Source organism: Cupressus sempervirens, chromosome 10 (assembly GCF_028749045.1).
Source record: "Cupressus sempervirens isolate cs-2001-9-10 chromosome 10, ASM2874904v1, whole genome shotgun sequence".
Lineage (NCBI taxonomy): Eukaryota > Viridiplantae > Streptophyta > Pinopsida > Cupressales > Cupressaceae > Cupressus > Cupressus sempervirens.
The window spans coordinates 792,486,874-792,513,346 of NC_143127.1; the positions used below are offsets into that span (position 1 = coordinate 792,486,874).

Consider the following 26,473-nt stretch of genomic DNA (forward strand, 5'->3'; position numbering starts at 1 on the left):
TTATCCTTCAAGATCCACTACATAGTCATTCTATAATTGATACCACATCTTTCTAGTTCCATTCCCCAAGATCTTGTTTTGGAATTATTATCTTGTTGGTATTTCCTTAAGACCCCTTTTATGATCAAATGAGTGATCTACCTTCACTTGTTAGATTTTTAAATCTAGAAACCTTGCGTTGACTAGATTTTGAAAAAAATATAATGATGGGGGTGGGGAGGGGTGAATCAATGTGCAATAAGAGTTAAACTACTGTTAGAAAGGATAGGGTTGTCGCTATACCAAAAGATCAACCTGTCAATGCCCGATACAACGAATAGTCTTATAGAACCACAATAGGTGGCTAAGCCATGTCACAAGTCTTGCGAGGGACACTAGCCCACTCCCAAAATCCCCCCTAGCATTACTTTTCATGGTGTGTAGGATTCAAACCTGTGACCAAGCTCGGATACCAATTGTTAGAAAGGATAGGGTTGTCATTGCACCAAAAGATCTGCCTATCAATGCCTGATACAACCAATTGTCTTATAGAACCACATGAGACATTTAAGCCATGTCACAAATCCTACGAGAGACACTAGCCCACTGGAAACAACTATGTCACTTGAAAATGAAGATTTTGAAATAAAATATCTCACTACAATAATCAACTGAGGAACACCAATAGTTTTTCCTAGAACTTGTGCGCTATGAAATGAGTACTACAATTTTTTTTGTTAAGGTTCACGATGTATTGAAGCTAGTGTGCTATGAAATCCAAACACTTTCATCAACTGTCGAAGCCATAAAACCTCCTGACTAGCTAGTGTAATTGCCCTATATTTTTCCTCCATAGATGATAATGTTTGAGCGTGATGCTTCTTGCAAGACTATGTGATAGGATTAGAACAAAGACAAAAAAACAAAGATAGAAGTAGACCTTCAATCATCAATACCACCAGCCCAATCTAAGTCTACATAACGAACAATGTGAGGATCTCCTGATATGTAGTACCTCGTATGTACCTCAAGATATGTTTGGAAGCTTGCAAATGACTCTCATGTGGATCATGTGAGAATTTAGAGACAAGTCCAACCTCAAAGGATATATGAGGACATTTTTGCATCAGGTACAACAAACTACCCACAAATTGTCTATATAAAATGGAATCCATTATAGGAGTAGCATAAGTGGTTGATAAAACAACACTTGACTAAAAAGGTGTAGGAGCTGGCTTACAATCAAGCCTGTTGAATCTATGAACCATATCAACATCATAATTTTTCTATAGTATGATTATCCCATCGAAAGACTAAACTTGTAGGCCCAAAAAATGGTGCATAAGTCCAAGGTCTATCATCTCAAACTGCTCTCTCACAGCTCGCTAAACACTCTAAATCATAGAGCATGAGCTACTTGTAATAATCAGATCATCAACAAATAACACAAGTATCAATAAATTAGCCCCATGACATTGAATGTACACTGTAGGATCAAAATGATATTGTGTGAAGTATGAAGCAAGTAAGAAGCAATCCATCTTCTCATATTAAGCTCGAGGGGCTTGTTTGAGCCCATATAAAGACCTTCAAGGTTCGCAAACCATAGAAAATTCCTGCACAAAACCATGAGGTTGCTCCATATATATATATATCCTCATGTAGGTCTCCATACAAAAAGAAACTCTTCACATCCATCTAAAATACCGTCCATCCCTAAGAAGATGTATGAGAGAGTACAAGGTGGATATAATTCATCTTGATGATAGGAGCAATGGTCTTAGGGTAATCAATACCCTCAACCTATGAAAAACCCTTCGCAAAAAGATGTGCCTTGTACCTATCAATAGAACCATTTGCAATAAACTTTGTACGGTACACCCACAACATCGAACCAACTTTCTTCCTTTTGGAAGAGGATAAAGATCCCAAGTGTAGTTCATCAAAGAAGAGTACTCCTCATCCATAGCTCTATCCCACTCAGAGTGTCCTATTACTTGCTAAAAAATCAATGGATCATTAGAAATGGCATGACTCAATAGTCCAGTACTTGATGTTTGAGTACAAGTGTGACGAGAATCTGAAGGATCTCCTGCCATAGGTCTAGTTGCATCAATAGTATTATGAGCTAACTTAGGCACTCTCTAAAAAATTGGTGGAGGTGGAGAAGGTGGATCATTATCAAGATCATCCTTCGAGGATACATAATCTTATATAGGAGAAGAGGAAGTACTAGGTAGTGAGGGAGAAGCTAGTGATGGACGTTCCATATGAGGATAACACTCATTAAACTAGATATCTCCCTGAAACAAGATCTCTCTAGAATTAAGATCAAACAACCTGCATGCCTTCACATCCTCACAATAGCCAACAAAGATGAGTGGTTGGCTCTTCCTCTTGATGGATTTCGTTTGAGCATCTAGAATAAATGCCCAATCCTCACTACCAAAAATGCGAAATGCAGAAACATCAAGCTTGAAATGAGTCCAAGCCTCCTTAGGAGTCAAATGTTGCAATGCCTTTTAAGGTATCCAATTTTGAATATAGTTGGCACAATTGTTAGTCTCTACCCAAAATGAAGAACTCATAGCTTGAGATTGTATCATACAATCAACCATCTGTCGTAATGTCCTATTCTTTCTCTTTGCTACCCCATTCTATTGAGGGGTATGTGGAACTATGAACTGATGTCGTAAACCATGCTTAGTGAAAAAATATTTGAAAGACTAAGTCACATATTACCTACCATTGTCTGTGTTTGTATGCCTGACAGAAAGATTAGACCTCTTCTCCACAAATGTCTTAAAGATTTGAAATGAATCAAAGACATCATACTTGTACTTCAAAAAGTACACCCATGTGCATCTAGAGAAGTCATCTATGAAGATAAGCACATATCAAGCACTTGAAAAATATGGAGTGGGGAATGACATAAGATCACTATGTATCAACTCTAATGGTTCCTTAGCACGCGTGGATCTACTTGTTGGAAATGGATCACTGTGATGTTTTCCATGTGCACAACCTTACAAACACAGTTAGTACAAGAGATCTAAGGTAGCCCAATCACTAACTCTTGTGTACTCATTTGATGTAGATATCTATAGTTGACATGGGCAAAACACTCATGCCAAAGCTTGCTCACTGTGTCTGCATGTCCAACAAGAGAATCACCTAAAGAATCAGAGTTCTCAAAGCCATCAAATTGATATGTGAGACTATAAATCAATACTCCCAATAGCAAAAACCATGTTAGGATCACAAAGATCTCGAATAACCACATCATGTGGTGAGAACTCAACTGTCTTACTAGAGCCAAAATGACAAACATGAAAGATAGATAGGAAGTTCGTAGAAGTGGTTGGAACCAAGAGAACATCCTATAGGGAACCACCCTATAAAGAGATAGTGTTTGAACCTGAAACTAAAAGATGTGCAGAGTCACCAACTGTAATATATGTAGTAATATTCTGAGTAAGTGAGGTAATCGAATTAGGTGAGTGTGTCATATGGTGGGAAGCACCTGAATCAATAATCCAAGTAGTTGAAGAAGCCAATGCTCATGCAAAAAGAGCATTCCCTTTACCTTAAGGAGGAGGTGGTGGCTTTAGAGAAGAAATACTATGTTGCTACATGGCCTCCTCTAAAGCCTCAAGATGTTTCCAACACCTAGAAATTGGATGTCCTTCCTTGCCACAAAAACAGCAAGGATCACCTATAAAAAATTTAGTCTTAGATGTAGACTCACTATACTTAGAAGGTTTACCCTTTGAAGTGGATTTTCAAGCCTTTAATTTAGGAGAAGGCTTGGAGGAACTCTCACTACCTATTAAATCTTATTTGGGCTTCAATTTCTACCTCATCTTCCCTATAGATGTCTAAGAAACTAATGGTTAGTTCTTTGGTCCTATGAGAGTATCTAATTGTGTAAGCTTGGATTGATTTCTATTTAAACGATCATAAAATGCATCAAAGGTGGGCATGGTAAATTTGGGACCCAAAGCATCCATTATGGAATGGAAGGTAGAAGAGAAAATCTGAAAGTTTCCTTGAAGCTTTGACAGAATTAGATAAATGCACTCTTTATTAGTCTTGACTTTCCCACAATCATGTAACAAAGATCTATATTTAAACCTAATCTGAAAGTCCTCAATAGAGGGAAAATCATTTGGTACAAGTGATGTAAGCTCTGCCTCGATCTGAAGTGCCTTGAACTCATTAATGGTAGCAAACAAATCCTTGAACTCGGCCCACTTTTCGCGAGGGGAATTTAACCCATCAAGATGAAACTAAGTTGTTTGAAACATTCAAAGAAATCAAACCCATGGCCTCATCCATCTTAGTCCTATGTTGTATAACCTCAAAAATCCTTTGTAAAATTGGTTGTATTTCATGTTAACGAAACCACAAACCCTTTGAAAGGAGAAGCCATGTCATAGAAGTTGTCCATGTGTGATAGCTATGTGGGTTTAGAGGAACTAGACAAGAAGAGGTCTTAGCCATTTTTTTAGAAGGTCTTTGTTTCTGAATAGTTTTGGTTTACTAATGTAAATGACATAAACAATAATATAAAATATCCCCCAGAATGCAAAAAATTGAATCCCAAATGCCAGAAAGAATCCATAAACAAGAAAAGAGCATAAAAGATTTAGTTTAGAATCACATGTATCTTTTGAAAAATATTGATGAAAATAGCCATCTAGATCTAGATAGAAATCATAGGTAAAAAAATTTATAGGTCAAAGTATGATTCCCATAGGGGGTTTGAAGTTCTGCCTTTTCAAATCTACTAATGCAGACATCGGCTCATGCATGACATTCATAGGAATAAGGTATAGGTCTAGTAAACCACACCAAGAAGGACACTGCTATGAGTTGCAGGTAAGACCGTCTTCAATGTGCCCTCCAAAACAATTTATTTCCTTCTCCAAAAAATACCCTTTCACATGCACCTATCGATAATAAAGTGCTTAGTTTTTTTTCATTTTTTGTATGCAAAAAGAAAGAAAAAAAAACTTTTTGCAAAGAATACTAGATTTGAAAACTACAACCAAAAACTCTCAAATTAGTTGAAAAATCCAAAATTTCTTTTGTCAAACCCTTGTTCCTCTTTTTCTCCAAATAAGAACAAGCTAAAGGAGATTTGGCTTTGATACCATGAAGGAGTTGATGAGAACAAACCCACAGATCCTATAGAACACTTGCATGCAAGAACTTTCCATAGAGAAGAAAAAGACGAGATAAGGCAAGGGTGTGGCTCTGAAAACATGCAAGAATATATTATCAGAGTGAAATAATGGATGGAAATACAATAGATAAATCCTAATAAAGGAGTTTGTAAAACTCTAAAAGGGATTCCCTAAGAGGTAAAAAAATATTTAATATTCAATAATTAATTATCAAATAGAAATTATGCATGTGCATAAAGTGAAATCTTAAGTAGGGAGTAAAGGTAATTTAATAAATTTAATCCTTTACTCTAACAAACACTTTATTAGTCGACTCTAAACACATGCATTAGGAAATATTATGATTATAAATCAATTCAATGCATAACTATACCCCATGAAAACGTCAACAACATCTTCCAAATCAAATTAAATAGGTTAGGATGAACTATGATGGAAGGAACTTATACTATTGACCCAAGTATCAACACAACTATAAAAATTATTATTTGGTTGTCTTTACACCACCATGGTGAAGCCAAAAACATAATATATGACAAAAATGAAAGCATTTCAGACCATAAAGAACCTTTCTAAATTCATCTTTAAAATAAATCACTTATTAAATCTTGACACAAATAATAACCATGCTAAAAAAATAGAAACATGACAAACCAAATAAATTGTGATACTTCACATATAAGATATAGCACTGGAGAACACCAATCATCATTATATCCTCATACCTTACAAAATAGATTCCCAAGTCCACAGTAATATATGAATTCCAAAAAAGGAATATGGAACATTTTAGTGAGTCAATTGAGACACATTATAAAAGAACATACATATAAAGTTTGCTACATGAATTTGTATAACTTAAAAATTAGGGAAGGGACACCTTATAAAATGTTAATCTTAAAAATATAATCACACACCTAGAACATGCAATACGACAAGGAGACCAAAATACTAACTCAATCATAGAGAAATACACTATTAAAGCCTTATCTGGATTTCTTCAATCAAATTTAAGTATGAATCTAATCTCAATAATTAACCAACTATGTCTTTGAGCACGAGGTCAACAAAATGTAGCTACATCTTGTAACTAAAGCCTAATGTATATGCAACAAGGTTTCACCATATACATACCAATCATCTAGACTAATATTCATCCATGTATACATCTGATGAACTTCTATATCACTCACCCTAGAATATCTACCAACCTCTCCAAATATATTAATGATCTCAAATTGGCATTAATGACAAGACCTATCAAGTTGACATCAATGACAATACCATGCAACACTTTTTTTCATCGATACCATCACTCGTAGATGCATTAATAAAATAGAGGGATGTTGTTAAAGAAAAATCACCATCATATATCATAAAAGAAGAATAAGCATGAATCATATTATGAAAGCTAGTGATTCTTTTTTTCTTAATGTAGGATACAATATCTATGATTTTGATCTATCAATTGAAAGCACATAAGAGGGAGGGTTTGATTTGGCCACTAAAGGGAAATGGACCATAGATATTTTAAAGAGTATCATAACATGATAGATGTAATATGTAGCTTTTTTTTATAATGCTTTTTTATGTTTTTATAGAAGAGAGAAGTGTTCACTATTTTTGTTTGTTAATAAAATTTAGGAATCCCACAAAGCTAAAATAACTTAAATTTAATTTTAGAGCTATAGATGCAATATATCTCAAAGATATGAATAGTAAAGTTCATGAAATGACATTACAAATATATTTTAAAAATATCACCATTATCTATCATAAAAAAGGAACAATCACAAATCATATTATGAAAGGTAATGATATTTTTTCCATAATGAAGGCTAAACTATCTATGATTTTGATCTATATAAGAGGGAGGCTTTGATTTGGCCACTAATTGGAAATGGACTATAGATATTTTAAAGAGTATTGTAGCATGATAGATGTAATCTGTACCTTTATTTTTTGTTTTATAATTGTTTAAAGAAGAGAGAAGTGTCTAATATTTTTGTTTGATAATAAAATTTAAGAAACCCATATATCTAAAATAGCTTAAACCTAATTTAGAACTATAGATACAATACATTTCAAAGATAAGAACACTTGGGTTCATGAAATGCCATTACAAATATATCTTAAACATGTGTATTAACTTTAACAAGTATGAAAGTCTATATTAAAATTTGTAACAAGTGGTGACAAAACTAGACACTACCATTCAATATTACCTTCTAACATCACATATTGTAGAGACTGATGATGCAAGTCCAAGTGCACCCCCCTTAAGAACATCAAATAGCTCCAAATCACACCCTACAATATATCTTAGATATAAACTAAATATAATTCAAATCTTTTATATATATATTAATAATATTTAAAAATATAAACATGTATCTAAAATAATAAAAATTAAACTAATTGAGACAAATTAGAGTTTATGGTAAAATTAAAATGAAGTGAGCATTAACATCACAATTAAAATATAAAATGTTAAAAAATACAATGCAATTTTTTAATATATTACTTATTGCATCACAATTATATTCTAAAATAGTAAACGGAAAAAAATTAAATTTAAAGATGACAATAAAGAATATATAATATGAAAAACAAAACCAAAACCATAGACAACAGCCAATCCACATATATAAAACTTTGAAAAATAGTTAGAAATATGTTATTTTCCAATCTACTACCATAATGAGCAATGGACATAAGTTTGTGGGCCCACAAATTTTACAAATATGGCCATTAAAATGTAACCTCCTGAACTTTAAAAATTCAAAAAATTAAAATAATAATATACAGAAAAAGTTATTATGGTATTAGAAAGTTTGAAACTGGAGCCTTTTATCCATATATGTGTTATGCGTAGAGGCTTAGGCAATGCAGGACGTGTGGGAATTGAAGGAAACTTACTAATGTAGCAGGCACTCCAGGGTTGCATGCTATTAATAGTTTGGAGAGTTATGGTAATCCAGTGTGAGAGAATTGGAAACATCCAGAACAGAAAATATCATCATATTTTGCTAGGGTCTGAATATGAAGAGCGTGCATGCATGCATTGTTGTCCGACTTTAAGAAACTTTTCTCAATTTTAAGAGGCTTCAACAGCACGTAATGTGACCAGTATTTGTGCTCCCTATATTACATAGTTTTCACATTGTTTTACTTCAATGGTTATTTTAGTTCGTTTGCCTTGTTAGCTGATCTTGAATTGGGTCTGAATGTATTAATTTATTTTGAGAAGAAGCAGCATCTTGCAAGTGTTTTTGGAGGTATAAAGATGAAGTTCAGAAATGGTATGAAAGTCGAAGCATGCAGCAAGGAACCTGGTTCTTTAGGGGCTTGGTTTGAGGGTGCTATAGTGTCTCAGGAGGGGAATATTTATCGTGTCCAGTATGACAAATTTGAGACAGATGAGGGGCATCCCCTGATGGAGGAGTTACAATGCAACCAATTAAGGCCGCGCCCTCCTGAGATGAACATTATTAGTTGGGCAGGTGGTGATCAAGTTGAGGTTCTTGACAAGGATTGTTGGTGGGAAGGTGTTATCTCAGAGGTTCTTCCTCACAGATATTATAGTGTGTACTTCCCTTGCTATGACATTTGCATGAGATTCCTCTACTCCAATATTCGGACCAGGCAGGAATGGAAGAATGGGAAATGGTCATTATCTCTTCCGGTAAATATTTTCCTTTACCTGTTTGGCAATTGTTTTTAACCATTTAACTTCTGTCATGTTGTTAATGAAAATATCCCATGCTATGTACTACGTACTCTAAAGTATCATTGTTCACAATGAATTACAAAGTAATATATCACATCCTGCTCTTCCAATAAACGAGTTTAACAAAATACAGTGCATTCTTGCTATCATATAGAGACACCACTATCCTCGGCGATTACATTAATCTCAAGACAATTTTCCAAATTTTAAGCAGATCACTGAACATGGGTTTTATTATCTAGTGAGAAAGGGTATCTTTCTTACCCATACAATACAATAAATATCCAGCTTAAGTGTAGTTCCTAATGAATACAATCCTCAAATGTACCGAAATATCTCTAACAACTTAAGAATTTGGGCAAAGTTTACAGGCCTTTGTTTTGACTTAATATCATTTGTTTAATATTCCATTGGCATCAAACATTTTGATTTTGTAGTTTCTGGAAAATAACATATTCTTGATTGCCTTTTGTTTGTAGTTACATTCATTGAATTGTCTAATATCTTTATGCCTGGAGAAATATATGCCCTTTTTAACTACATGTGCCTTGTATGACATATCAGGAAGCTATTGAGCCCAGAGGAATTAGAATTATCAATGTATCTTTGCTACAAGTTTTTGAGTTTTCAGTGTATAAAATTGAAACAATTGGTTTAGAATAATTAGAATATTAGCATTGAGATTTAGTAATATAACTGATTCTTATTGATAATTAGAAGGGTTTTCATGGATATGTTTTCGGAACTACAATGTCAGATCTTAAGAAGGTAGGCATCTAATATAACAATTGGAACAAACTTTTAATCTCTCTTTTGTAATGGAAGATATTCATTTCATTTAGTTATATCTTGGTGCACATGTTAGCTTTTCAAACCTTTACATTCATTGAGATCTCATCTTCCTTTACCTATAGGCTTTTTTAGTGATTGCGAGAATTTTGGATCTTCATATGAACACTTTTATATCGATCCTACTTTGTTAGCTCTATTAGGGGTGGTTCTTGTCTGATTGTCAGAGAGTTGCATAATGCATTGTATTTTTTGGATATACTTGAATTTTGGGATACAACCTTATGTTGAGAATAATTATTAGAAACTTGACTTGTTTATTAAGATGTCAAGTCCTCTACACTAGTGTATCTAACACATGCTTAAAATTATTTTTGTAGGCAAGAAAACGGAAGACATCAAAACAAGGGAATGCAACTGTAGAAACTATGTATGAGGTAGATGAGGGCTTTCGTCTTGACAAATGTGAAAAAATAAAGAGATTCAGGCATTCAGAATTAGCACAGCATATAGACAAAGGGACACTTCATGCCAAGAGCATTTTTGTTGATGCTTCTCACATGAATATGGATTATAAAGCTTATCTTGTTTCAACTACTGGGAGTCGCACTGCTTTTGCTCTTGCAATTCAAGATGAAAGAGATGAAGTGCCAAACAATAGAAAGAATTCTCACTATCACACCAGAAAACTGCCTAAACTTAGGAAGAAGCAAAAGAAAAATGGAATTCGCCTGGCAGACGAGCACAATGTATCCACACATAAGTTGGAATTATTTGCATATGGCTCTGTGTTAGAGGTTTTTCATGCCCAAGGTTCATTAAGCTGGGAAAGAGAAATTTTACTGACCAATCTCTGTTCTGAATTGCACATTTCTCACGAAGAGAGCACATTTGCGCTGGAACAACTTGCATGTGGTGTTTGATGTAAAATTGTACAGTTCTCAATTGCATATATTGTACAAAATGTTCTTGCAAGATTTGTTGCTGGCAATCTCTTGAATTTGACTAAAAATGCTTTTCATGAAGAAAAAAGTGAATAGGCTTCCATGTGTAATGTCCAAGATTCTTATCAATGTAAAGAACTTTGCAGTTCAGATTTTTGTGATCATGTCATGGTTACTCTTGAATTTTTCATATATTTCACTCTCATTTTCTAGTTGGAATGAACTTTTCTTGCAAACACATTGAAAGTTTGAATACTTTTAATTTCTTACAAAGATTGTGAGATTTACATCATTAGTCAAAAATTGAGTAAAAGCACTTTTTAAATTCTATAAACAATATATCAGTCAAGACAAACTTATGCAATTGTTAGTCATTATGTTGTCATTTTGACAATATATTCAGACAAAAACATGCTTATTACTACACATATAATATTGCAATAATCAATCGAGCTATTCAACCTTCATCCTTGAATTAGACACTAGTTTCTTTTTATCCACAGAATTGAGAAGTTGCCTACATAAAGTTTTTTGGGTAAGTGGCTTTTTTGTTGCATTGTAATCTATATCTTCGGCCTTCCAGTCAAGAACAATCTAAAATAACCACTGTCCACTTTTCTCCTTTTATGCCAGTATCATATTCAGTGGGTAGCCCTTGTTGCAAACAAATTTCAGTCCATGCAATAACTGACCAGCCAAGAAAGTCAGTAATGACCTTTTTTCGCAATTCCAACAACTTTTACATGCTGTGTCCAGTCAAGCACCTTTTCATTTACATTTACATTTGCATCTTTCTCGCTAGTAATTGCTAGTTTCATAGCCGCAGCATTTCAATGACAATCATTACTTTAAGTTGCATAAATAAACCCTTCTGGTTGATTGTTTTCCAATCAAAAACTTTGGAGTGTAATGTATTGTTTTTAAAACTTGTTTTCAAATCTCCAACTCTTATTTGGAAAACCATTTTTTATTAACTAACATTTCATACACCTAGCTTGCCCTTATGGTAACAAATGCTGGATTTGTGCATCAACCAGGACAAAACTTTATCTTCATTAAACTTTGTAAACAGAATAGCATTTTGAGGCCAAGATGAAAGAAAGATGTAATTAATGATTAGTAGATTTCTATTGGAAATAATTTAGCTAGTTTATTCTAAAAAATTGTCTGTCTGTCACCACATTCAACCTGTTTGCACATATGTTCTTTGAGAGTTACCATTGCATCTTGATGCCAAATGATGCTTTCAAAAAAAGAATAGAAAAAGGTATTATACTAAGTTCATTGAACTTCACATTGTATAGCATTTAATTTTAACTATAGTAAGGAAAAATATTCCTGCTTCTCTCTTAGTGATTAGTGTGTGGAGCAATTCCACACATCCGAACACGGGAAGTTGTTAATAGACTCTCACCAGCTCACTTGACATACAATCAGCTTTAGGGAAAAATAATCAAAGTCAATCCTAACTTGTGTATCATGTTGCAAGCTATCTATTTCTGATGCAGAGGTTGAAGGAACCACCCACAAACTTGCAAATTCAAACACAGTATGGACCCAAACCCCTATGTTTCAATGGTGTGCCCAAAAGCACACAATGCCACCAAAGACTCCAAACTTGGATTTACCTTCACCAAGTGTTTCCTCCACCTCTACACACCTTAAACAACTTCAACCAACATGTTTCTAAGGTTTCTAAACCCTCAAATCTTCGATCTTATTTAGTCCTCTTTCCTCTCTTTCCTTCTGAACACTAGTCCACCATGTAAGTGCTGTCCCTCTCAATCTTGCCTTTGCTATTTTCACCTTCTTATCTGCCTCTATGTCTTCAAGATCAAAGTAGTTTTCAAGGGCTTCTATCCACCCTAGTACTTCTTCACTGTCATTTTACCTTGGTAGATTGGTAAATCAATGTGGTTCTTTCCACCATTACCTTGTACTGCTTTAATGATTCTCACAAATCTCCTCTCTTCAGGATCACCTGCTGCCTCATGTTCTTGTCTTATATTACCAACTTCTTCTTCATGGTTCTCTTCATGATTTCTTCCTCTAACCTCTTCTCTTCTAGGTTCTTGCCTTTCCTTTTCCAAGGCTTCTATCCTTGCAATAAATTGCAGTCTCTCCCTTCTCATTTGTCTTTCTTCCCTCTCTTTAGATGCTTCTAGTTCTCTCCTTTCTCTTTTCTCTCTTGCCAACTCTTCTCTCAACTCTTCACGTTCTCTAGCCATTTGGTTTTTAGGAGGCATTTTCACAACCTAGTTTTCTCCTCCCTACTATAGAATCTTCAAACTAACACTCTTTCCCTCACCAAGAATCTCAAGACACCTCTAATGTACCTTTCAACTTTGGGACGCTCAAGGAGGAAATGGGCACTCCAAGGTTTCTACAAAGGGACCAGTACCTTAGAGATGACAAAAGACTCCAAGATGATGGAATATACAGCTTCTCAACTCCCCCAAAGACCTTGCTGATGCTCTGATACCACCTGATGCAAAGGTTGAAGGAACTACCCACAAACTTGCAAATTCAAACACAGTATGGACCCAAACCCCTATGTTTCAATGGTGTGCCCAAAAGTACACAATGCCACCAAATACTCCAAACTTGGATTTACCTTCACCAAGTGTTTCCTCCACCTCTACACACCTTAAACAACTTCAACCAACATGTTTCTAAGGTTTCTAAACCCTCAAATCTTTGGTAGATACAAAAAAGACCAGTTTTGCCCTTTACTAGGCTATTCTCCTCTTTGGATCAGCAGACCCTGTTTTCTTGATTTTTCTCCAAAATTTTCCAAAGAACCAAGAAAATAAATAGGCTTTTCAGATACCCTTTTCGGAGGCCTGTTTGGTTGCAAGAATATGAAATCAGAATTGGCATCCGGAATCCTTGATTTGGGATTCTGGAACTTGAAATCCATGTTTTGGTTTTGAGAATTCGATTTGGGCCCATTTGGTTCACCAAGAATTCAATATGAGAATACGCATTTCCTCCGTTTGGTTGCACATTTAAGAATTCAATATCAGAATAAGAGGCCAATAATTACACATAGAAGGTAGCGTAAAAAGATAATTTCAGCCTCTCACGCCTTAAACATTTTACACATTTCAGCATACATTTCATCTTTTATCATTGAACCAATGTTAGCTCTGGCCACCTCTCGTGTCTTACACATTTTCCACTGGTTTTTTTCATTATGAGTAGTTGTAGAGTCGAACCACTTGAAATGTCCACAACCTCCACTCCCCTGCAATACAAAATATTAGTTCATACTAATATTATTACATGTCATTAGTTTGAAACATACAATACATAACATGTCATAATTAATAACCTTTTTACTCTCAGGACAACACCAAAATTCGCGCCTAGGATTTTTGCTCGTGCATGACACTTTTAATATGCACGCCCCCGCACCACATGGGCAATTATAAATGGGCACAACTTTCGAATCCATGAATCCTAGATCAAAAAACAATGCATCATGTCTTAATTGGTGTAGAGGCCAAACAAGCATACAAACATTCAAGAAATTTGTTGCAAGGAGGATTTATATTGTTATACGTACTAATGTATAAATGTTATGTAATAAATAATCAAATAAAATGTTTATCAAGTGGCTAAGATGACCTTAACTTGTTTCAGCTTTACTTGGTTCAACTATGGAAAACTTCATGAAGTCCAATAAAGTGAAATTCAAACAGAACACCACCCTTCCACGTGATTTTAAGATGAATTTGATCTATGGTTGTGTTGAACCTACAGCAGTTAACAGAAGTTGATATCCAACCAGCAGCATGTTAACAGCAGTTAAAATCTAATATCCAACCAGCATGTTAACAAAACAGTTAATATCCAACCAACATGTTAACAACAGTTATATCCGACCAGCATGTCAACAGCAGCTCTCCAACCAGCACACATCTCAAACAATATGAGCAACATGATGCAATGGAGCATAGAATTTTTGATACTATTGATATAGAAAAAGAAATGTGATGCATACATTAGCCACAAAGAATTATGAGTACAACAAAAAAAAGTTCAGTGCCAAAGTGAGATTACAAAAAGATAGAAAGATTAAGGGCGTCACATAAGTATCTCATTCGTTTCCAACAAGAGTAAGTCTATTCCTTCTTTGAAAAAGGAAGGAACACAACAAATATGGTGCCCTAGGCACCATGACCTCACTCCAGACCCCATTGACAAAATCAAAGGCAATAATACTATAAGGCCTAGCTGAGGTGAGGCAGTAGATAGTCCCATTGCAATAAACTGTGTCATTGGTGGGCGTCCATAAAGCCAACCTCACAGCATATTCACAAGGAACCTCCCCATCCACATTCCATGAATCTTCTTGATCTTGGCTTGTGCAATGGCAGAAGGTTTCTCCATTGCTTTGAGATTGGATTGCATACTGCAAAATATTGGAAATCCCCAATTGAACTCCCCTTCACAAGGAGGAAACCCCCAATTGTTGCCACTGGGATTCTCAATGACTTGGGCAAAAAAGTAGTGGAATGAAGTACCACTTATTCAAGATAGGATTATAAGCAGAGCAGCAGCCCCTGCAGTTGTATGTAGACAATGCAAATAGTCAAATATATAATATGATCAGTCTAAATGAACTATTTGAAGATTTTAGACTTCACAAAATTATAAAACTTTATTAGAAATTTTTTTATCAGACCTATAAGATAATTAAATTAAATAAGCACAGGAAACACACACTCCATATCTCAGAAAATCAAGCCTCATACCCAACTGGTCAAATCTACTTGTCACATATCAACATATAAGCAAACATTACATACAAAACTGTAGCTATTTGATAAAAGAAAGGAAAGTTACAAAACTGTAGCCGTTTCATAAAAGAAAGGAAAGTTAACTTACTACTAATTGATGCTACTTGGTTAAATGCGGAACACACATAGCATAATTGGGGCTCAAGATTGAAGAATCACCAACTCTTCTTTGTTTTTGAAGTATTCAAAATAAAATCTGCTTAACATGCTGCTGCTAATTCAAGGATGTAACAGTAAACCTCTGGACTGGGTAATTCAAATCCCGACCACAATTCAGAATGTAAGAAAAGCACCTTAGTATTGTTTTTATGTTAGTTTTGATAAGTTACTATAAAAAATTAAGGATCTTGACACCATAGTTTGTTCGGTTAAAAAAAAGATCAATGTGAAAACCTCATAATATCTTGTAAGGAAACACATTAGTATACGTTTTAGCACTTTGGACATGTGATGGTCCAAAAATCAATCTGCCCAAGCTTCATTCCTATTTTTGCACAGTAAAAATGTTTTGCCCTCAACAATTAAGATCTTATCCTGTGTGCTATCAATAGCATTTATTGAGCTCACAATATTCCTCTTTAGAGGCATCCAGAATGAATCAGCTCTATGAGTAAGAAGAATAACAGATCTTGAATAATAGATCTCCAACAATAAGACTTTCAAAAGCAAATAGAAATGACTATAATGATCGCCAACAATAGATGGATATATAAAACCATACGATTATATTCAGATCATCAAAACATAATTAACAATGCCAACTAAATATATGGACTATATGAAATAAAACCATACGATTATAAATCTGTAAATCCTTGGTCACATCCATCGAATGTGATGTGAACCACCAAAATTAAGCAACATCCAACTGTTATAAAATGATTGTCATAACTATGTCAAATATAGTAACTAAAGCCCTAAAAACTTCATTCGAACATATTCTGCCCTCTCATCATCATTCATAATCAAGAACCCTTTGGCTCTATCAGAATCAGCCACAAAGGTGTCAAACGCCATAATCAAAGTACCCATACTCAGTTCACCAGTGGCTTTTAGTGCAGCATAGACCTTTTCCAAATCTTTTGTCTTACGCTCTTCACTCAATTCAATAATTTGGGACTTGAGGAGGGTCTCGTTTAGCTTATCGATTGAATGAGACATCCCGTCCATAGAATTAGCCATACTAGCCTTCATCCTCTTCGGCCTCCTTGAGGATGATGCTGAACGAGTATGTTTCCCAGTTGCTGCACTAAACTGATTGGAAAGATTGCCTTTTAAACACTTTCGCACTTTTAAATTCCTTCCTCTGCATGTTGTCAAAGATACAGAATTTTTCATTTGATTATCAATAATAACTTAATTAGTCATTAAATAACATTAAAATATTCAAATGGACATGTTACCTTAAGCAACTCATCCCAAACAGTTTCATCAGCATCCATAGATTGTGTAGACTCATTCCACACAAAACCACTAGTATTTTTCAGCTCCTTCATTATTCTGTAACCTTGTTTCCAAGTTTTGAGTTTATTTTTGAAATTGTCCTTAGACAACCTCATGTTCATATCTGCATTAAACTTTCTTTCAATAGCTGTACAGGCTTCTTTTTTGAAGCCTCCCTCTCCTTTCCTTCCAAGTGTCACTTGTTCATGTAGCAAGTCCAAAAGCTTACGTTCCATACACGGTTTCCAAAATACCTTTTTCATAGAAGGTGGTGTTTCAGCGACTTGAACGTCATCATTATCCATGCTCATCAGAAGCGCTATATATGACATCAACTATTGTGTAAATTTGTAGAGGGTAAGTTAAAAACATGTGTATTATAGTGTCTTGAAAGTCATTACACGTAAAACACAATCTTTTAAAACTCATTTGAAGATAGAAAATGTAATTGTGCATAGACAACTCGAAAGGAGGCAACATCTAAAGTTAGACCAGAAAATAGTTAGCCTATGGTGGATGGAACAGAAAAAAACTCAATGGGGAAATATGCTTGAGTAGCAGCTCACCAAGATTCTATATCCCATATCAAACATGAATGAAAATGGAAAGCATAAACGTGACTGAAAATATGTTGTGGACAGCAGCAAACAATAAATTTTAAATCAATTCTCTTGTACAAGACAAACCCATTTCCTCGGTACTCTCAATTCTCTGTCATTGCCAATTGGTTGGTGGCTAAGAAATGATGCTAAATCTGTTGCATTTTGTAGCCTATTATAGAAAGTGTCTATTCTTTCTGGTTTCTTGTTGTGTATGTGCATCTTGCATTTTAATCTTTTAAATATGTTGTTCTTGCTGTATTGGACACTGAGTGCCCAGCAATATTCATAATAAAAATCCCTACCTCAATGAAATTTCTTAAGCTAAAATGAAAAATAGATGAACTTCATTTTCTTTAGTATTTAGCATCTATGTTTTGCAATTAATTTTGCTCCCCACGTTATTCAAGAGCATACATGGATTTAGAAAGACTACAAATGTTATGCTACAAGGTGTTCTACTAGCATACGGGCTTTCATGCCCTCATCTGTGTCCACAGAACCTTCATCAGACCAGAATGCAGCAAAATCATATGATGCTGGACAGATTTAGGTGTGTCTGTTATACTGCACATATATTTCATTTCTATCACCCTGAAAGTACATAACTTATTTCTATTTCAATAACATGTGAGTCAAAAATTCGAATGAAAACTAGCAATTGAATTGACCAGCTTAGGAACTAGAATCAGACTCGCTTGGATTATACAATAAAAAGTGAGATTCAGGGGAGAATTTTCAAAATAACCGGTGATTATGTCCAAATGCTAAATAACATTGCATAAGTCCCACAAAAATCAAAACTTAAAAGATACAGAAACATACATAGACAATTGCACCTCGACAGAAACATACATAGACAGCTGCATGAAAAACTACTTGAACTATGCTATCAAATACAGTGTTTCATTCAATCTTATGAAAAACTTTAATTCCTTTGCAAGGTAATCTATATATTAAACTTCTATCTTGCTCCTATATTTATACTAACTGAGTAGGGTATTGAGTACTGAACTGAGATATGGAAAAACACAAGAATTTCTCTTTCAATTTGCTGATTACTAGCACATGTAATTTGTGAAAAAAGAAGGAATGATTCAAAATATGATTCAAAATGATTTTCCAAATTTAGAGCTACAATAAGATTGTCTTGATTGTTGTAACAAGATGTACGAACAAAAAATGGAGTTTACAACTAGTACTAAATACTATGCTTTCACAACTAAGATGGAGCTCTATAATCATCCCACATCCTTTTTGCTATTTCATCTCGAAACCTCCCCCATCATCTCTATCATGTTGAGTCATCCCATATGTGTCAAGTATTGGTACATCTATCCCCTCACGGTCATCTTCCTCTTCAACGTCAACTTCAAAAGTAATGCCGTCTTCTATGGTGATGAAGTTGTGCAGTATGCAACACGCCAAAACAATCTTTGTTTGGGTCCTAATTTGATATGATGTTGCATGTCTTAGGATAGGAAAGCATTGCTTCAAAATGCCAAATGTGCGCTCTATTGCATTCCTGAGCGATGAGTGCCGGTGGTTAAACAACTCTTGTGGAGTGTTTATTGGGTTTGCCCTTGAGAACTCTTTTAGGTGGTAACGTGTGCAACGATAAGGCGCCAGAAACCCAGGTACATTGGGATATCCAGCATCCACTAAATAATACTTTCCTACATAAAATGAGGTATATTAATATATTTTATTAAAAAATTTCATATGCATTAGTATATAAATATATTTGACATACCAGGGGGGACTACCAATGGATCGGATCTTGACAAGGCCGAAGCTAGAACACGACTATTTGCAGCTGACCCTTCCCATCCAGCAAGGACATACTGAAACTTATAATCGAATGAAGACACACCCATAACATTTTGTGACAAATTTCCTTTTCTATCATGATATGGAGCTTGCATGTCAACATCAACAGTGACCAAAATATGAGTTCCATCAATTGCTCCCACACAATCCTACATTAGGAAAATTTATAATCAAAAGGACATGAAATAATAGAATTTAGATTCAAGGCAACAAAAGTTTACCAATAGGGTATGTACCTTGAAGTACGGATCAAAACGGTCTTTCCCACTAATTTCTAGAGGAGTGTGTGGACCAAGTGGCAAAAGATAATTCTCATGGAGTGCCAACACTGCCGTCAAGACCTTGTGGAAATATCGGCTAATTGTCTCTCCTGAGTGACCAAAGTTGTGAGCAATCTTACGATTCCTCAAATTATGGCCAAGAGTATGGAGAAACATCACCAGTTGCTCTTCTAGAGTTAACTGCATGGTATTTGTGATGCTTCCTTTTTGCCTAAGAATATTTGCTAGATGAAAGAAAGCTTGTCTACTCATTCGAATTTGATCATGACAATCAGTCTCATTTGAATAGACAATATGTTTATAAAAGGGAGTCTCACCTCTTTTGTGTTTGCATATGGATCTTCTACTTGCTTGTGCAACTGCTGCTATTGATGCGGCAAAGGCTGCAAGACTAACTACAAGAGCACAAATGATTTGTCTCTTCTTAGCAACGTGCCCTAGAATGCGTTTTTCTTTGAGTACATCCATCAACACCCTAAAACCAATGTAGAGAAACTTTTGATTAGATCTATGGAATTACTAAAATACAAATAATCCCATGTAAAGAAAAGATTAAAATATCAATTGCACATTTTAATAGAACTTGGAAGCTTGGAAGGGAAATCTCAAGAATGTATTTTTGAAAAAAATATTAACAAGGAAGTTAAGAGGAGAAGCTCAAAATCATATTTGCAACCCAAATCTTAACCTCATTTGTGAAGCAAGAGGAAGAAGGTTAATAAACTAAAATAAATGTTAGTTATTTTAGATATAGGTGGCAGAATAGAGAAAGTGATAGGTACTTCAGCTGGGAATGCGCATTTAGTATTTATCTCAAACATAAGGCTCCATGTTTTTTTCTGTTCTGTTTGGGCAGTGTACTGTATGAAGTATTTCCAATGTCTTTCTTAATGGAGCAGGCAGGGGGGTAGTCTTTCACAGGAAAGAAATGGGTATGCATTGTTTTCCATTGACCGAACACTAGTAATGTAACCAAAACTAATTACACTTTTCAAAGGATAATAGGACAAAATTATAAATAGTTGCCCTAGACAATATGATTGAGGGATAAAGATATTAGATGTCTTCTCATTTTGTTGTAACATTTGGCAGGCACTAGACATTATTCCAGCAAAGATTCATGAACGTTCATCAGTCTTCCTTGGGAGTTATGATGATGTAGAAGAGACTAAGGCTTTATATGCTCAAGAGGAAATAAAAGCCTGAAGTTTGTTGGCTGCATCACCTACCTGAGAATTGTATTTGTAGATCTGTTTATGGAATTCTGTCAATGATAATGACTAAAGTAAATTTTGATTAAGATGACTCGTGCAGCCAATGTGGTAAAGAAAAATTAAAGGGGTTTACTTCTTATGATATCTACACATGGACAAGAAATTCGGATACTCACAGCTCACTTCCTTGTTGCCAGGAAAAGATAATAGGGTATGCACTTTTTCCATCTCTTGTGTACTGAAATGAAAAGTAAAGAAAAAGATTACTTATTGTAGTCTTACAATAGAAATAAAATTATTATTGTTATTGTGATATTGCTATCAGAATTTAACATAATATTTAACAATAGATCTATTATGTTTAGAGGAATTGGAGAAACCAACTTTTTGGATTTGTTATCTTTGATCATTGTTAATGATTAAATGCAGATTTATTTATTTCTATAACATAAGGCTACAAATACCAATGTATATTAGGAGATCACTGGAATATAAAGACTATAATGAGTATTCAAAATTTTGAATGGACTATGATACAGGGCCAATCTTCAATTGCTGATTGGCTATCAGAAGCCACAGAATATATCTGCCATCTGCAGGAGAAAGTGAATGAGCTTACAAAGAAACAAGATGAGATAAAGATGAGGATTAACGAGGAGAAACAGTGTTGCTACAACAGTGAAGACAATGTAATATCATTATGTGAGTGTGAGGGATTTCCTCTACTAGTGAAAGTGACCCATGTGGGTTCACAAGTAGAGGTCACAACAAACACCTTGAAAGAACAGATGATGTTGTCACAAATTCTCCAACCTGAAACAAGCCACAAGAAATACCAAACTTCAAATTAGCTTCCACAACATCAATTTCTAACTACAAACATTCAAGCTACATTAAATTAGTGAAGAAATGTGCAACAGTACATTCCAAATGCACTCCTCATGCCCATTTACAAACAGTTTTTTCTCTAATGTTCTCCAGCAAGGAGCCATACCCTTCTCCTCATTCATGCCTATGCAAATTATATTGTTCCTTTGCAAATCGCTATGTCACTTCCCCAATGATTGAATCTCTTCTCTTTGATTTCTGATTTTGTTTCATTCTTTTCTATTCTTGGGCATTTAAAAACACCCTATTTCTCAAATTGTAACTCATAAGCATTTACTTCTTCCACTATTCCAATTCATTCCTATGCTTGGCACCTGGGACGACATCTCCCAAAAATGGTTATTTCAAAATCAAAGTTTGGACATGGTGCAGCATTAAATGCTCCACTCACCAATCTAGGCATTAACATTTCCCCCTTTCCAAATTTCTGATTTCTGATTTTCTTTCATTTCTGATTTTTCATTTTTTTTCATTCTTGGGCATTTAAAACCACCCTATTTCTCAAATTGTATCTCACAAGCATTTACTTCTTCCAGTATTCCAATTCATTCCTATGCTTGGCACCTGCGACAACATCTCCCAAAAATGGGCATTTGAAAATCAAAGTTTGGACATTGTGCAGCATTAAATGCTCCACTCACCAATCTAGGCATTAACATTTCCCCCTTTCCAAATTTTAATTTTAACATTGAAATTTGGGGCCACTAATCAACACAACAATATTGAGATGAAAGTGACATCAACCCAAAAACTTCTGCATTGAATTTTTAAAGACTTGGAGATGTGTGGAGAGAGCCTTGAAAACATGCCTGAAGATACAAAAAGAGACCATAACAAAATTTTGGAAAAAGAAAGAATGCAACTTTTTTTGTTGTGCGGGATAGACTATGTATCAGATGTTCCTACATCATCTTTGTGCTTAGTGAGCATTACAAGAAACCCTAAAAGTAAAATGTGTTTCCTCTTCAGATCCTACTGTCTAAAATATATGGATTTTGTTTGGTTTCTACAACATTGCCGACCCTGATCTATGAGAATTTTCTTGAGTTACAAATATTCAAGCCGCTGAATTTGTTTTACATCATTGTGATATACCATTTGGTTAACCAGCACTAAAATTTACTCAACTGAAGGAACCATTAGAAGACCTCAAATAACCACATTATGTGGCAATCATAACTTGGTCAAACTGCATGTCACCTTCCAATTATATAAACCCACCCAATCTCTTCTATTTCCTTCTATTCCTCCAAATCTACAATGGTTCATGATAACTTTTATAATCAACCCCTATATAGCCTTGATTGAAATTTGAGAAATCATTTTACATCCAGTGAAACTTGGACGCGTCGAAAAAGGATGTTAGATCCTTCCTGCATAAGATGAATTCCTTCTCCCCTGCAAGATCTATCATAATCTGCAAGTTCGATGAATGATAGACATCATAAGGACCCAACAATGAATGGAAGTCACACAAGATTAAACCTGGAAATAAAGCCTTCACCCTCTTCAAGAAGTTGCAATATATTAAAGGTCAACAGAAAATTTGGAACAGGGAAACTTCTCTAAACATTTTCAGTGAAGAGTTCAAATTGAAGCAAGACTTGGCAGATTTGCATTCAACAGTTATTGAGTACAGTATGCATGAGTTGGAGTTTCAGCTTGAAACTAATTTAAATAGGCAGTACTCAAAGGATTTAGCAAGAGAGGAAACTTTTTTGCATCAGAAGTCTCGAGAGAATTGGCTTGCTAATGGGGATAGAAAGACTGAGTTTTTCCATTATTCAGTCGAAGTTAAACAACCCAGCAAATAAAATATCTTTTATCAACAATGCAGATGGGGTAAGGTTAACTAACCTGCCAGCCATTAAGCAAGAAGTTGTCGGATATTTCTAGAATATTTTCAATTCAAACCATGCAAATAATGAGGATGATTCAAATATCTTGGATGTTATTCTGCGCTTGATTACTGAGGCTCAGAATCAAATGCTTTATGCCCCTATTGGTAGTGAGGAAGTTTGACAAGTTGTTTTCAGCATGGGTGGTGAAAAAGCACCAAGGCGGATGGTTTTCTCGCCATCCTTTTTTAAAAGTTCTGGAGCATAGTTGGGCAAGAGATTGTGGAGGTGTTGAGCATATCCTACAAATCCTAGTATATGGGGTATACGGCAACAGACAGCCATCAGCTGTAGGACATGGGCATCATCGTATGGCACAACCTAGTTCTTTACTGATGTATGAATTTATGATTTGTATTGAAGAATCTACCCTTAGACAAGAAATAGTTCCAACCCACCAAACAACATGATCAAATCATAAAACAAACAAAGAGGGCAATGGAGTTTTAACAGAGAAAAGAGAAGGAACAACACAACTATTTTTTCAGAACAGAAGATCCAATTCCGAAACATATTTTGCCTGTTGATGATTCCAAAAATGAGCAGAGAACAAGAACGAGCATACTTGATAAACCCTAGGTTGAAAGTATTTTTCCTATCGATGATAAGAAATGTCCATACCTGTGTAGAGAATGAGCTGAGGCCAGGACGAGCAGAAGCCGAGACGAGCAAGGCGTGAACAGGCAAGATGTGCAACAAGCAAGGTGTGAACCAGGCGAGGTGAGATGTGCAGAGGCGAGAACGAGCGAGGCCAAAAATGTGGTCGAGCGCAAAATATTAGTCCATCGCAGACCCGACAAAACATTTTTTTTGCAATAATTCTAATGCTCGATTCTGTTAAAAATGGAATTAAAATGGGAATGTGGACAATTCCACCTATTTTGGTGGAAGACCAAATCCTTCTTTTTGGGGGCAAATAAGGATACCGGATCCCATTTTTTTCTAATTCTCATTCCCATTCGGTGGACCCAAACAGCGGATATGAGAATCTTGAGAATTTCGTATTCTAATTCCAGCTCTAATCCACGAGCCAAACGGGCCCTAACATACTCAAAAATTAATATGGACTCCTTTGGAAAAATATGCCAAAAATCATGACTGTCACTGTTTTTCAAGTGTAAAACATGAGGTTTTACAAAGCAACTATATAAAATAACTATCCCAATTCCACCAAATTCATAGATTCATCATATTTTGTGCCTAATTAGACAAATCCATCATCAATTTCATCCTATGAGGACTTTTGATATGAAACCCCCAAATTCAAGCCTTAAAACCCTCAAAATCAAGGGTATCACCAATCTAGGTCAAGCACACACTTCCAGGATCTAAAACTCAGGATTCACCATCCACTGATCATGTCTTCAAATAATATCAAATAAAAAATATGCCTTGTTAAGCCATATGTACGGCTGCATAACACCTAGCACTCATTTGGGTACCCAAATTAATCCTTCCAGCACTCAACTTTGCATTTCTTTCACAATAACCTGAAAATCTTCACTTTTCATGCATTTTCATAAATAGTTAGACACATTAGGGCATTTAGGGTCCATCCGGTGGGTTAGATGTACAAAACTAGGATGGTACCCTCATTTCCTATTGAAAAATCAAAGCAAAACTCACAGTTTCAGCGTGACAGCAGCAATAATAACTATAATTTGATAAAAAACGTCTCAAGATGGATGCAAAACCTCACAATATAACCCTATCAGCATAAAAGAAAGGTTATACCATCAAATATACTTCAAATAAGCAAGAAAAACTCAAAAATCTTATTCAATTCTTGGTTGTCCGTACAACTCCTCTACTTTTCCGTACATACCAATGTTTCTTGCCTTTCATATGGCTGAGACATCTTAAATAGACCTTAGAATACCTGCCCAACTGACCAAGTTGGTTGGAAATGTTTATTTAATCAAACAAATAACAAGTTACTATTTTCCCTCCAAAGCACTATGTGACCGTTTGGATTTAAAATTCAAATTGCAAACTATGGTTTCTATGCATTTTCTAACCTTCTAACTTATGCTACTGACTTGGAATTGGTCCTATGACCTTATTAAATGCCTAAAACAAGAAACTACTCCCATCTATCACTTATGGCTCATTTGGCCATTTTATTACATTATGTTGCCCACAGGGCTTTATCAGGACCTTTGACCTTCAATGTATTTTGTCCCTTACAATATGCCATTATTGGTCTTAGAATGTTCCAATTAATATTCAAAGAGGTCCTTTCTCCATTGTCTTTATCTGGTACCAAGGTGTTCTTCATTGTCTTGATAGGTGCTCCTGCACCATACACCCCACCTTCAAAGTAACTCTTGTCCCAAGAGTTAAATGGAATAGTCTTCTTGCCTCCCATCCTTCTAGATGGTCTCCTGCTACTCTTTATCTGCAATTCTTCAACCTGCACCACAAGAATGGCCATCATAACATTCATTAGAAATGAAAACATTGTGATGTTTGTTACCCTCCATGGTAACCTTACTGTCTGCTGTTCTGGGACAGTTACTTGTTATCAAAGACTTCATGTGCTGCTGTTTGAGTTTATGTAGACCCTGTCTCTGATCCTTCATGGTTTGACTCATTACTTTGTGTATTTTTGTCACCAAAGGACACCATACTATTCCTATCATCACTCCCCTTGCTGTCATACGTCTAGAATCTGGCTACCCCTAAACGGCAACTTTATTTGCTGTCTCATTTGCTGTTGCTGCCCCATGTACTGTCACTGTCTGATTACAAGCAGAAATATGAGTATTATCTTGAATATCCTTCTTCTTCACCATCAATAGAGAAGGCTTATGTGGAGGTTCTATCATATCATGGTCCCTACGCCTCTGCTCCTGCAAATCAACAAACTCTTTCTTGCCAAAAC

The 26,473-nt window shown here is 35.2% G+C and overlaps 1 protein-coding gene across 1 annotated transcript; it reads right to left on the bottom strand.

Moving 5' to 3' along the window:
- Positions 1-7,389: 7,389 nt before the first annotated feature.
- LOC149536294 (uncharacterized) lies at positions 7,390-26,171 on the bottom strand. The gene is made up of 5 exons (XM_089806260.1): positions 26,079-26,171; positions 24,516-24,659; positions 24,211-24,410; positions 19,907-20,064; positions 7,390-7,478 (listed from the first exon to the last, which is right to left on the bottom strand). Exons 1-5 carry the CDS (start codon positions 26,169-26,171, stop codon positions 7,390-7,392), a joined length of 684 nt encoding a protein of 227 aa, XP_089662386.1.
- Positions 26,172-26,473: the final 302 nt, after the last annotated feature.

Bases quoted from the DNA above. Each gene is read 5' to 3' on its own strand.
- LOC149536294 (XM_089806260.1), bottom strand. From the start codon at position 26,171: ATGAAGGATCAGAGACAGGGTCTACATAAACTCAAACAGCAGCACATG. The intron at 24,411-24,515 runs GTATCCTTATTT...ATCGAGCATTAG, and splicing joins TTAGAAAAAAATGGGATCCG to AATTATTGCAAAAAAAATGT. The intron at 20,065-24,210 runs GTATGGACATTT...CATTGGTTTTAG, and splicing joins TCAGCTCATTCTCTACACAG to GGTGTTGATGGATGTACTCA.